At 49.6% G+C, this 14,269-nt stretch overlaps 1 protein-coding gene across 13 annotated transcripts in view; it reads left to right on the forward strand.

Moving 5' to 3' along the window:
- The window catches only part of camta1a (calmodulin binding transcription activator 1a), a 245,774-nt gene that overhangs the window by 133,366 nt on the left and 98,139 nt on the right, over nucleotides 1-14,269 (forward strand). For all 13 annotated transcript variants that reach the window (XM_078087794.1, XM_078087799.1, XM_078087771.1 and 10 more), the window contains one exon: nucleotides 5,926-6,061. In XM_078087794.1, the coding sequence (XP_077943920.1) occupies nucleotides 5,926-6,061 (136 nt within the window). The remainder of the gene's footprint in view (nucleotides 1-5,925; nucleotides 6,062-14,269) is intronic.

Raw genomic sequence — 14,269 nt, forward strand, 5'->3', positions numbered from 1 at the left:
AAACACATCGTGTGTGCCTGTGTGTGCATTTCAAGGGAATGAAAAAAAAAAAAAAAAACGTCTTCACAGCCAAAACCTCACAGGCAACTGAGATTCAAATTCCATGTCACCTAAGCCGTGCATCAAAGCCGCGCATGTAGCCCTCCCATGCTACGTGTGCACGCGTTGACACGGGCAAGCGGTGGCGCGGGTAACCAGTGTGTGACATGGCTATTTGTAAATAACGTCCCCACCTCATCCACTCGCAGCGGCTGAGAGCTTTAAGTCTGAGTAGTGATGGCAGCCTCCCTGAAATGTGCATGAAACCGGCTTAGCGCTATCAGCGCAGCATCGGCGCCAGTCACCAGCCTCTCTCTCATGCTGCTGGGCTGCTGTGGACCAGATAAGAGCAACAACCCCCTCCCCTACCCCGGCCCCCTTATCCCCCCCACTGCTTCCGTCCAACCTCATGTTGTCTCCCAACAATCCACCCAGCCTCCCACACCAATTCACCTTTATCCCGTTTACAAGGTCTTACAGGGACAGAGACACTGATGTGCAGCTACAACCGTAATTTATATTCTCTGTAAATTGTCTGTGATTTTTTCATTGCGATAAGTGCGGGGGGGGGGGGGGGGGGGGGAACATCTGTTTTGTGCTGGAGGGCAGTGGGCCGGGGCCTGAGTACTGTGGCAGCCACTGGCAGTGTAGATAGAGAGAAAAAGGGGGAGGCACGCGATCTGTCTCCCTACCCTGAATTACAACTCCGGGGGCGCCGCTACCCGCTCATCATTACTGTTAGTATTTAGTCGAGCACATTGGGTAAACAAAACATTGGGCTCCATCTGCACAGCCTTGGAGATACGTGATATCATATTTGTAAAACTTAACTTCCTAGATTCATCGCCGTCTAATTCAGTTAACTGCGACCCTTTACCCTTAATTCCTTTTTAAAGACTTTTACCAGACGGGTCCAAAAAAACGTCCCTGTGACGGAGGAAAAAAGGATGACGCCGTCGGATTAAAAGGATGTTGCGTAACTTGTACCAGCTGACTGACCCGCCGTCCCCTTTATTACCATACACAATCAAGCATTCATGGTCGAGGGCCGAGGCCACTCAGGAGCACAGGACTAAGGACTGTTGGCATCTCAGTGACCGGGCGCCGCGACCTCATTGGCAGTCAAAAGAGGTGCGCGACCCGCGGCGTCTCGACGTACGAACACTAGCGGGGGAGTTGGAGGGGTTTCAGAGCGGCGCAGACAATGAATCTCAATCCTGAGGCCGTGGCAGATTTACATTTAAAGTAGTTTTAGCGAAACGCCCCACTTCCTGATGCATTCTTTGGCCGGGGCTGAAAGGGAGCGGCTTATCTGCGAGTCATCAATTGCACGTGATGCGTCCAGATAGGAGCCGCCGACGCGGCGGCGGCAGGGGCGGCGGCGGCACCTTTCTGCTCGCCCAACCAGCTCAAAGACGAGCTGCCAAGTAATGCGGCGCCGGCGCCTGAACTCTAATTACAGGCACCGGCGGCCGAAGGTGTGCGCGCGCGCGCGTTTTTAACACATGTGACCTGTGTTCTACCCGTGATTGACAGACGCGGTAATGACCAGCATCCGTGTGATATTGACGTCCCGTCACTCGTCTCGCTATTAACGTTATCCCCGGGTGGAGCAACAGGGTCGGCGGAAGCTTGGTGTGCGCTTGTGTGTCGGCGCTCGGGGGCATATTTGTGCTTCGTATTTATACGCACCAGGGTTGGTGCTGATGTGTTTGGATGAGTAGTCGGCGTGAGCGGGGCTGTTGACACTGTGGGGTAAAGGCTGCGATGGCTGAGGGCTCCGATGGGTAATTGAGAACAGCAGGTGTCGCCTCCCTTCCGAGCCACTTCAGGCCCCGACCGGCTCCACCTCCGATCTTCAAAGCCTCTCTCCGGTCCAGCCCTCCTTTCCTCTCCTCTCCTCTGCTCTCCTACTCTCGTCTCCTCCCCTCCTCTCGGCTCTGCCCTTCTTTCCTTTCCTACCCTCGTCTCGTCGACTCCTCTCCTCTTGGCTGCCTTGCCAGCGGAGGTTGCCGTGGAGAAAAACAGCATGTATGGTATTAATCAAACCCAGGGCATCACGGGGAGTAGGGAAGAGGCTAGAGCCCACTTATCACCGCTACACCGGTTCAGCTAGACAGAAATCTTTCATTCTCTGAAACCCCTTTGACAGGAGTACACTTGATACAGTCGAGTCGTTTTGAGTCTGGCTGTGCAGTAATAATAATTTAACGAATGAGCTCGGGAATAAAACTGGGGTCATACAATGAATCTTTTCTTTTTTTTTAAATATGCCACGTATCACTCTCTAAAACATTTTCCATTGAAGTTCCATCAATGTGATTTCACAGAAGATCTTAGGATGCTTAGGATGAACGTCCCGCGCGGTGGCTTCTCCTCGCACAGATTCCGTCCCTCCGTCCGTCTGTCCGCGGCTTCGTCCTCCTCATCAGCATCGGCCTTTAGAAGCCGAGTCTCCAAGCTGCGTTTCACCCGCGCGGACTCTCCAAGCTGTTAACCATGCCGAACACGTTACCAACCTCATAACCCCCTCCCTCACCGCCCCCACATCCTCCCCAGACTTTTTCAAATGAACAAATCTGATTGAGCGAATGCCATTACCTGGGTAAATGAATGATTCCTAAAGGACTGGACAAGGCCTAACATCGCCCTGAGGGTAAAGCTTGTTATCGCTGCAAACTCCAAAGAGGAAAGAGGCGGCTGTGGAACTAGCGTGCACTTTGTCAGAGGCCTGTATTTCCATATTAATCTGCAACATTTAGGCATCGGAGACAGAGAGGCTCCTGTCACGCTTCTTTGATAACAGAGCAGTTAGCTTTTCCCCCCTCGTGTATAAATATGTATAATTTTGATAAGATTAATTGAAACGCCTAAGTATACAGTGGTAGGAGATGAGTGGGAGGGCCTCAGACTAACTCCTGAGTTTGTGCCGAGGACAATTTCCTCCCGCTCCAAAGTGCCTTGAATCCAAAAAAAAAAAAGCATCTACCCAACGGTCTTCAAAAATAGCTGAGCTTATGCGTTTTTTTCGCGCAGAGCCGATAAATACGACGTGGAGCCTCTGACACCGAAGCCTCACCCCAATTTCCAGTGCTCTGGAGGAGATCAGATAGCCCTGTGTCATTTGATTTTCTGCCTTATCTCATCTACGCCCATCTTTTTGTCTCAAGCAGGGCTACATTTTAAGAGGCACACACTCCCGGTACCTTTTGAAGGACAAAACCCAGAATGATACGGAAACAAATAATGAGATCGCACTGCTAGAGAGGACCATTTCGCTGTTTGAATGAGGCCAACCGCTGGTGTAGGCATTTGTAGGACGAGTGTCCTTCGAGTGACATTTGGGATGCAAATGGGTAGAAGTACACACGTTGAGATCGCAGCAATCTGCAAAGTTCTTGCTTCATGAGTGCCATTTATGGTGGCGCCTCAGCGCCGGGATGACATTACGGAGGCTGTAAACCAGAACACAATTTATACTTCCTGTATGCATCCCGCTCAGCCGTCGAGCAGTTCCACTTCTCTAACTGACCAATAAAAAAATGTCTGTTTAACAGTAGTTTTCTGCAAAGTATGCAGAGCGCTAAACGACAGAGGGCAGTGAGTGTGGGGGGGGAGGCAGCAGAAGAGGGGGAGGCTGTGGGAGAGTGGAGGTGAGGGATCCCGAGACAGATGAAACAAGAGGCGGAGAGGCGGCAGAAGAGGAGTTGAAGCGAGGGAGGAGACAAAGACGGTCCCCGGTGCGCCGCTCCAGTTGACTGACGGCGAGAAGGGAGCGCTGCGGAGGAAAGGGGGGGGAGAAGGGAGACCGGCAAGGAGCCAGCACGTCAGTGTGTGAGTGGCGTCTCTCATTAGAAGGTGCTGTCAGGGGCTACGGAAGAGGGGGGGGGCAGGGGGGGGGGGGGTGCAGGGACCCCACCTCCCCCGTCTCCTACCCTTCCGCTGGCCCCTGAGATCCGGATGGGAAAATGATTGATGAGTGATACCAAGATAAACACGAGCTCTGGCCCCAAAAGGCAGCACTGCAAAATGATGCATGCGTCGTTATAAATAAACCGCGCGGAGAAAAAACGAAGAGCTTTACGATGAACAACAAAAGAGCGCAAAACAACTGTGGGACACAAATATACCCAGCGTGGGTCTTCAGCTGTGATTAGGTTTTGCTAGATTTTTGTGACTCTTAGTTTCATATGTTGTGTGTGTGTGTGTGTGTGTGTGTGTGTGTTGTTCCCACACATGTTAACAGTGGACACAAAGCTAACAAGGCTCACCAGCTGTCAGTGTTCCAGACACCTCTTGGGACTGAATTCTTTTCTTGTTGAAGCTTCCACCACCGCTGACCATGGCAAACTAATATTTCTTACAATAGAATATATTTGGGGGGGGGGGGGGGGGTGTCAAGGGGAGGCACATGTTTCATAATAACTTAATGGGCAACTGCTAACAAGATACCTTATAACATTGCAGATGTATTGGACATAATTTGACATGCAGAACAGGTCTCGACATTTGATAATATCAGTGAAATGTGACAGTGTGGGTTTGTTTCCTGTTTTATTTTGTAGTTTCCTGCCTCTCATTGTATCTGGGTTATCTTCACTTCCTGCCCTGTTGCGTCATCCCCTGTGGTTGTTTCCACCTGTGTCCAACCACCTCCCCCTTCCCAGTGTATTTAAACCATGTTTGTCTCTTCCCCTCCCCAGGTGTTTAAACTAAAGTATTAAAAATAAACTTATTAAAATAAAAGTATTTTTCTTTGCTCCACCCCATGCGTGACAAGAAAACTGCTTTCAGTCTATCGTGTGCGCTTCCATATTTGTCTGCGTCAGTTAACGGTTCGCCGGTACAAACTCAGACTTTGAGTGTTCTTCTGCTGTACTTTTTCTTGAGTAGGTCAGAAATTGTTGCGTGTGTGGCAGCATAGGCCGCGCGCTGCCGTCACTCTGCCTCCTCAGCAGCTTTGGCACGTGGCGTCTCCACTCCTTCACTGTGAGGCCACGCACACTGAGGCGAACCTCTCCTCATTTGGAAGAGCTTCAAATCATAGCATACAGCGTGTTTGTTAGTGTGTGTGTGTGTGCGTGTGGTAAGAATGCAGAGGTGCATAGGGAAACTGCAGTGTGTATGGATTAATGCTGCAGATGTGTACAGTGCACAAAAATACAAATACAACCACGCACAATACTATGTTCCAATGCTGACTCATTTTTTAGTCATAAATGTTTTATGCTACACTTTGCGTTAATGTTTAACACTGAGCGCCAAACGCCTGTGTTACTTATCGAAGTGGAAAGGCAAATTATCATCAAATAGTTACATTATATCATTATGAGCCTACCGGCTGTGGTCTGGTGGAGGGAGGATGAATTATGAATGGAGTGTGAGGGAGGATCTTCGCCTCCCCCGAGGGACTTCCAACACCACAACTCATTTAAGTTGGATGAATCACAGATAAGGAAGGAACCCCCCCTCCCCCCCCCACCACCACACACACACACACACATACACACACTGCCCTTCATGTAATTTACTCCGTGTGAAGAAGTGTCACTTTAGCTGCTCGCAGCACACACACTTCTCGTTGGTAGAAATGTATGCTGAAGGGGGCTTTGTTCATTTTCAAACTGTGCATACCAATGCTGAAAAGCACCATAAAGAAGTCTTGTCATCTAAGTCACTGGTGCATTTTCTGCCTGCCGCAGACTCGTGTCGGGCCTCTTTGTACATCTCTAAAATGAGTCCCCGAGCTGTGCTGTAGCTTTGCCTAAAAATTCCTCTCATCTCATCTCTCTCTCTCTCTTCTGCCCTCCTCACCCCCCCCCCCCTCACTCTTCCCCCCCCCCCCCCCCCCCCCCCCACCCCTCTGCCCGGTCTCCCCGGATCCAGGCCGCAGAATGGGTCGATGATATTGTACAATAGGAAGAAGGTGAAGTACAGAAAGGATGGCTACTGCTGGAAGAAGAGGAAAGACGGGAAGACCACACGGGAGGATCACATGAAGCTGAAAGTGCAGGGAGTCGAGGTGAGTGCGCCTACAAGAGTTTGGATATAGAGGGAGTGAAAAGGGGGGTGGGTGTGCAGGGGAGGGGGGGCGGGCGAGAGCCAGCCTTCACCCTGACACAGACAAACACACGTCCACGGCGAGCCGTCCCCTGGCTGTAATGGAGACGGTCACATGCTGCAATCGGCCCGTGTCTCTGAGGAGCCTCACCGAGAAACAATGCGGCACAACAATACTTTTCCCTGGGAATCCAGCGGAGTGGAACCGATTGTTTGTACCTTATTAAGGCTCCGGGTGTTGCCTTTTGCTCCAGAGAGCCTACATTAATCTTCGCTGGCTCGAAGCGGTGCCGTCGAGCCGGCGTTCCCCTCACCTCGACTCCACGTCGCTCCGCACGCCAGCCGCTGGCACAGCGGGCCCGGACGCGCCGCAGCACCCGGACTGCTTCTCCGCCTCTGCTTAAGGGCGGTGCTGAAGTTCGGGTTCGGGTCCCCTTCCCGAGATTAGCCATGAGCCCAGGAGACAAGAGACGCGAGATTTTTCGCCGTTGTTCGGCGTTTGTGTATATGTCCACATATACACACATAGACACGGACACACAATTCCCAAACACCTGAGCACACACCTCAGGGAGTGGTGCTGTGAGTCTGTGTCACACATGGAGACAAAGACAAAGCTCAGGCATTCTCCCAACAGGGCCAATGTTCTCTGTTTGTACTCCTCCAGATATTTGTCACTCCAAGAAAATGGCCACTTCCTCTGCCTTGCCAGCAAAGTGTCATCTTGAGTCCTGCAGTGGTCTGATGACCCGCTGGGACACGACACGTCCATCCTTTTGGACCTGTTACATATTTTTTACAGTTTCTGACAGTACTAGCTCTAAGTCAGCCAACTTGCTTTGGAAGGGTTATACTAATACAGATTAGGGACAGTAAAGTTGGACTTTTACACAGAATACACGTCAGCAAGCACACAAAGGGGTCCTGATCAAATCTTCCACTCATTTTACTTGCATAATGTTTTTTTTGACAGCCGGATGGGGTCATAGCTGCCAATTTCACCCGTCTTTACTGACTTTTACGGTGGCGCACCAATTTCAGTTCCACCCCGTACATTTTTAAAAATTTGTATTTTCTAATAAAAGATGGTGTCACGAGTCAGCATTTAGTTCCATCCTCAAAGTGTCCCTCCAGGAGGGGTTGAATCTCAGATTCTCCGTTGAATGTGTCCTCCACGGTTATCAGTGAGCTGATCCCACAAATCATTCTTAAAAGCTTAAACATTATAAACATACATCTAAAGCGAGAAGGTGGCCAAAGATGCTCGTTGAATATGTCCCCACATCCACCTTACTTCTGCTGTCTAGTATTAGATCCTCGCGGCCCACTTCAGTACATGCAAAAGAACCACTCCCCCCGCCCCCTACAGAATACTGTACCGTTTGACACTGTCCTGTTTTTCACCATCAATGTTGGCCAATGCTCCAAGAAGAGCAGCCGTTTTTGCGTTAAAGCCACACTCTGAACTGGCCCATCGCAGCCTCTGTACCTTCTCCTGGCTACTGGACGCCAGCGTGTTTTCCGTGTTCTTGTAGCCGCCACAATAAACGAGGAGAAACGGCGTTACAGCATAAAAATATCCAGACCTCTGTGACCAACTCATCTTTATAGCAATTGTAGAAAAAAAGAAAAACCCGCAGCTGTAGAGATTGGCTCTTGAGGCGAGCACTCTTGTGAAACAAAACAACAAAAAAAAAAATGTTCTCGAATCCAGGGCAGCACTCCAGATTCACCCCATATGCTACACGCTTGTATATGCTGTGTGGTCCCGATGTCTTGCCAAGGTGGGTCCGATGTGTGCTCGTGCTGCCGAACGGAGCACATCGTATGATGCATCGCTGCAGTTTGGTAGCGGCGGGGTTTGGACTTTAGCCAGACTGAAGACCTGGAAAAATAAAGGTTATATATCCCTTAAGTGTTGGAAGAGCGAGCCTTTCTTTACATTCCAGCTCGACACAAACAGTGAGTAATGCGCTGGTCACTGTTACAGTACTTTATGTCCATTAGTGGCAAATGAGTCGTCGGAGGCGGAGCTGCGGAATCGCTAAACCTGTAGTGAGCAGTGTACAGTGTGCAACAATTTAAGATAAAGGATGCAAAGAGGAATCCTCGTGAGTCACGCGGGTGAGGACTGATGGAGAGTTCCCACCGTGGGATTCTCCTCTCTGTCGTTTGGCTGTGTGAGCTCTGATATGTTGTAACCTGCCTAATTTGCCATAGCTAATTGTGCTCAGCAGCGCAAGGTGTGAAGCTGGGCTTAGTGAAGAGGGAGATACAGAGGGAAAGAGAGAGAGTGGACATGTAGAAGCCGACCCATGGATGGAAAGCCACACGGGATCACAGAAAAAAAAAACTGCCATTTCACTGACGGTATGTGAGCATGCAGTGCACACATTGTCTTGTGTTTTTTGTGCACACATCCACATCTTGCCGCCTGGGAACACCCGGGTCGACAGCTCACCCCTCAGGTCTGACAGAGTGAAGTGATCCATCACCGTTGCAACCTGCCCATGATGGGAACCATGACCCACAATGCACAGGCATGTTAACTGTAAGCACATCCAGATGAGTTGACCTCTGCCTTCTGTACAGGGAAGAAATGAGATCACGGGAGGGGATATAGAGTGATCTCTTTCTGCCTGCTATTCTATTTAGATGTAGAAAGAATACATAATTAATGTAATATCTTTGCAAGGCAAAACGCAAAGAGTTGACACAAGTTGAGTGTAACCTCAATAGACTCAATAGTGGAGTCTTTAGAGCTCCCGTGCTGTGCTGTAGCCGCTCTGATTCCCCGGCCACCCGGTGCTTAATAGAGGTTCTGTGGCTATTACGTGGGCCAGATTCTTTGCACAGAGAGGACAAGTGTTGTGGTTGGTCCAGGCCGGTGATGCTCAGCGACTCCAGCCAGGGGAATGCTGCAAGTCCGCGAGCGAAGGCCCTTCTGGGGCCTGCGAGAGGCAACCTAGCGTGGCATGAGTAGATGTCCGCTGCTGCCCTGTCTGCTGCGCGGTGCTGGCTCAGCAGCCCGTGTAAACCGAGGCTCTGCCCCCCTCTTTTCTCTCCTCCACCTTGCTTCCCCCGACGCTCGCCCCAGTGTCTTTTCTCTCCTCCACCCTCGGTTCCCCTGCCTTTCCGTTCTTTTCGACTAGATCGTCCATCGCCCCCACCCCGTCTTCTGCTTCTCCTCCCAACTTCCCTCTTCCACTCCACGAGTCCACAGTCCGGGCGGACGGAACCTTGAGCTGGGCGGTAATGCTCCCTGTTCCCTAAAATTGGAGCGCGGGGCATGTTGCGGCATTAGCGCTTAACAGGCCGTGAAATAGCAGCCTGCCGTGCTGACGTCTCCCCATCACTCCAGGTGAGTCGGCCAGACGGCTGGATAAATGAGCAAGCAGCACCCAGCGCGCATGCGGGGCACCCGAGGAGAGATGTCCATCAGCGACTATCTCACCACACCCTGCCCTCTCGCCAAGCTCAAGTAGTTCACCAGCTCCTGGTCACGGCCAAACCTCGATAGGGATGCGTGCAAACCCGCCCCCCCCACCGCCCCTCCCCCCCGTGGCGGGGCTGTCCGGCGGCCTTCTGTCAGACAGATTCCTCGGTCACAGCGGGTTACGATTGGGTTTTATTCTCCCGGAGTGATGTCATCTTAAGCCGGGCTGTAGGCCTGGCAGTGTGCACAGCTCTAGCATCCCCTGGCTTCTCCCTGTGTAATAGCAGAGACCCCCTACACACCTGCTCTGACTGACTCTGATATCCGCCCTGCTTCTTGTCGAGCTTTCACCCCAACGCCACCTCTGCTCATCCTCTGATTAGTTAACGTCGGCTTAACGCCGCCATCTCTTCCACCCCTCCTATCTTTTCTCTTCATTATTCCCGAGCTTTAATAAACTCCCTAAAATACAGATCGATTGTCTCTTAAGTGAAGGTGGCAGTGCCTCTGACTTATTTCATTACCACCGGCTAATTATACCGATTGAAATGAGCTCCTGCTCTTGAGGTGCGCTGCGGCGCTCTGCGCCACTGTGCTCCCGAGATCTGAACGCCGATACAGTTCTCCACCAATTCCCTGAATCCCATCCCTGCCTCAACTCAACGCCGCCATCCCTTCAGCCGGCCCTTTCACCTCAATGATCAGCTGCTGCGTCCTAAAGCCCCCGTAACTTGTCATTTCATGTTGGATCCACCCTAATGTGTGATTTCAACTGTGCAACTGTGCAATGAAGGAAGGTAATGGAGCATGCTCGTGGCTCAATCGCTCTGTTCATTGATAATAATGAAGACAAATGTCAAAACATTAGTTGCTAATGTTGTAATGGAGTGGATGCGCACTGGATGCGCACTGGATGCCACACTGCATTGGCTTTTAATATCACATGACCTTCAATGTTTCACTCCTCTTTACTAGTAGCACTGCCCTTTATTTTTGCAGCAGAATCGATGTTGATGTTTTTTGTCCATCCGATCGGGTTTGTGTCTGAGTTGAAATTCACGGCGTCACTCCTTATTTATAAGCACGTTAAGGCACAGGGAATGGGGGGGAAATAACGTTCCACATTTCCATGGCCAACTGAGTGTGTTCATTAGTATGTTATGATCAAACTAGCTGCGTGTCTGTGAAATAGAGTTGCTTCGTGTGGGTGTTTGTGTTTTCAGTAGCTGTGCTACCACTGATTTACAGATGCGGTGGTTGACGCCACCAGATTGTGAGGCCAGATGTGAGAGGGCACTAAACAAACCCCTGTTTCTGAGAGGAGGCGACGCTGTGCATGCTCTGCCCCCAGCTCCAGCTTCGAGTCAACTGTGAAATTAAGATCAGTTTACTGATATTAGTTATATTTTCCAGTTTTTATTCAAAGTTATAGGCTTTCTTTTCAACGGCACTCAGCTGCCTGTTCTGTAAAGACAGTAAATCGATTACAGCTTCCATTGTCTTCGCTCTTCTCCTGGAGCCTGCTTTGTTATTCTCTATTTTTCCTTCCTTTTGCCTTGAGCTCACGCTGCGAGCTCTTCCTTTTTGAATTACCTGATTGTGGAGGAGTTAAGACCAATCTGTTTGTGATATTTCAAAGAACGGTTACCATGGTTATAGCTCCTAACCCTTCTTCTCTCGCATACAGTACAGTGGAGTCAATGAGTGGTTGCAAAGCACAGGAAGAATACGCTTTAGCAACAAGATTTATTCATGCTACTACAAGGTACAACATGAACTTGGAACGAGAAAATGCTTGATTATAAAATAACATACACAGTGCATCCAAATGCAAAAGCCTTTATTAGTTTTGGGAGATGATGGAGCCAGATCTTCATTTTTAGTTTGTGTAATATATTTTTTTTAATGTATTTTTACCCGCCACATTACATTAAAGCAGTAATCCCCTTTCCGGCATAATGGCTTAATGGGGGTTGTTATGTTGTTATTAGTGACTGGTCCAAAGCCTTCCCACATGAACGCCTTACCCCCAGCATTGGGAGCGTCCACTTTACCCATGGTTTTCCTTAAAGACCCCAGTAATTAGTTTTTCCTCTCTTAGTTCTTACAATGGTGAATCACTCAGCAGCCGTTAAGCCCTTAGTGTGCTTTTCACCTTTCGTCTTATCGCCGTTTCAATCCAGCGGCCGGAATTAAGGGGGCTGATTTTGGAAAGGTTGCCGTAGGGAGCGGATCTATAATGGGCCCTTTAAAAAAAATGAAAAAAAGGCTTTATTGACAGCGTCCGTTGTTTAATTTACCACTTGCTGCCACATTTAGTGTTCATCATCACGATGAGGCTTCTCCGTGTCTTTATTGTGAAGGGTTAGGGGGAGATTTCTCCAAAGAAAACCGCCCAAAAATACATTTTAGATGTTGCAAAGTTTAAGGAATTTAACCTAAAAACTGGCTTTATCAAATCTCCCCACGGCGTTTCCCAGTGAAAACTGTCCAGTTGCTACACCCACCTGCTTCAGAGTCAAAGGAATAATGGAGCACAGTCAGAGTGCGTTTACTGTTACTGTTGTCATTCTTTGGAGGGCTCCAAACTCTTTTCAGACCTGAACCACGGATTCTTCTCAGGGCTCCACGTGTCACTCATTATCGCCATACTGTCGGTACACCAAATCAAGCGTTTTTGCCGGCCCTCGATGCATGTGTAACCCCCATGGGAGCAGCGGAGCAGAGCCAACTCCAAATATGCAAAGTAGGGGCCAGAGATTTGTCGAGAGGGCGAAGAAAACGCAGCACTGCAGGCAGTGAGCGGGCTTTGCAAACTCTCTATGCTTTGTGAATTCTTCTTTTCGTGAGCCCAACATGGATCCCTGGGTAACGCGGGGCCCGGGTTTTATTTACCAAAATTCTACCGTCTACCACTTCTCAGTTCCAGGCCAAAATACTCTTCGGAGATTCACCCTGATCCGAATAAAGCACCTCCTAGTGATGCAGAGCGCAGTGTTATACACTGAAAGGCCCTCTCTGGTATAGACCATCGCCGGATCCAGTTAAATCTCTCGAATTTCAAGGTGGGAGTTCAAAGGAAAGCAAGTCGTTTAAGCATCAACTCACATCCCTTATGTTTGGGTGCGAGTTCTTAGAGAAATCTCTGTTTAATGATCTACAACCAGCTTTTGGCTGGTTCACACTTTTCTCAGGCATTTCTACAGGTCAGGGTCGTCTGAGGCCCTGAGTATTGAGGAGAATCAAAGAGTGGTTTTCTATCCCTGAAAACCTGTGAAATGTATTATATACATTGCTTGAAATGCCTGGGATAGCTCTTCAGGACATTTTACTGAATCTGCGAGTTTCCCTTTCTCCCCATCTGCCTCTATTTTCCCTATTTTCTCTCTTTCTTGCAGTATTTTTTCTTTTTTTTTTAACCTCCATCTGCTTCTTCCTTTTGAAAAAGCTGCCCACTCCAATGGCCCCCGTTATTGTAGCAGACCCCGATGTCAAGAGAAGCCGTTTCCTCCGCATTGTCGCGAGGCCCTGGCGGGACCATCTCTTCTTTCCCCTGCCGCTGGGCTTCGGAGCGCTTCGGTTCTTTTGACATCCTTCAGATGGCGAGCGCGGCACCTGTGTTTGGGAGACCGCTACACACCGAGGGGCAAGGCTCTGAGGAGGATTCCTCCGGTGTCATTATCTCCTCTTTACTCAGAAAGGCGGCGGAGCGGGCCCCGCAATTTCCACTTGAGCTTTTTCTGCCTCATCTGCAAAAAGATATATTTGTGTATTGACGTTTGCAAAGAGATGAATTTGTTATACCCCGAGCGTCTCGCTCATCGGCTACCTTTATCTTCCTTTTTGCTGGGCTATTTATTCTGGTTGCTTGTGCACACGGCCCATGTATTATTCACCAGCAACACAGAGGTTTAGATGTAATGCGCTGCTGTGTTACATTTAATAGCTGCAAAATCAAAATGTAGCATTGCTCCCAACATCCACTCTTCAAAGGAGGTATAATGAGTGGAGCTGCAAAGTTCAAAGAGAATGGTTAAGTGTTTGTGTAGAAATATACAGGGTGAGCAACTGTGCTTTCCTCCGAGTGATATTGAAAGGTTTGATATTTAAATGAAAGGGGGGGCAAAGGGGAGCTTAACACAGGAAACAGGTTTAACCCTTCTGCTTTGGGCATCAGAGGCATGATTCATTCGGATAAAGGGATCCCCGTGAAAGTTTCGCACGTCACAACTTAGTGTCCTCTTTTACCATCGTCTCTTCCTGCGGGTAAACTCGCATCTCTCCGATTCCGTCCCCGGATGTTACGTCAGCGCTTACCTTCTTCTTTTCAACGTAATCTGAATAGATGTTCCCTTCTAAACCTCCTGCGTCACACAAGGTCTCTCTCCCCTTTTGAGTTTCACTGCTTCCAGTTTGTTTGCGGCCGTCGTTGTCTTGCCGCGCGTTCGCGCCCAAATGAAAGGCGACAACAGAGAGTTGTGGCTTTCTGTTGCGCACGTAAATGTGAAGAGAGAATGAGTCATTTGTATAAACCCAAGGGGGTGCTGAGCTTGTTCTGCATTGTGTGTCGACACCGGTCCCCTGTTAATGTCACTGTCACTAAATAATGACGCTCGCATGCAGACAGCTGCGCTGACGCGCAGGCAGACCCACACACACACACACACACGCAGTTGTGTGCGCGTGTACATTTGTCCCCACCGTACACTCCTCACACCGGCAGAATCTCAGGGG

The sequence above is a fragment of the Gasterosteus aculeatus genome, chromosome 2 (genome assembly GCF_964276395.1).
Source record: "Gasterosteus aculeatus chromosome 2, fGasAcu3.hap1.1, whole genome shotgun sequence".
In the NCBI taxonomy this organism is placed as follows: Eukaryota; Metazoa; Chordata; class Actinopteri; order Perciformes; family Gasterosteidae; genus Gasterosteus; species Gasterosteus aculeatus.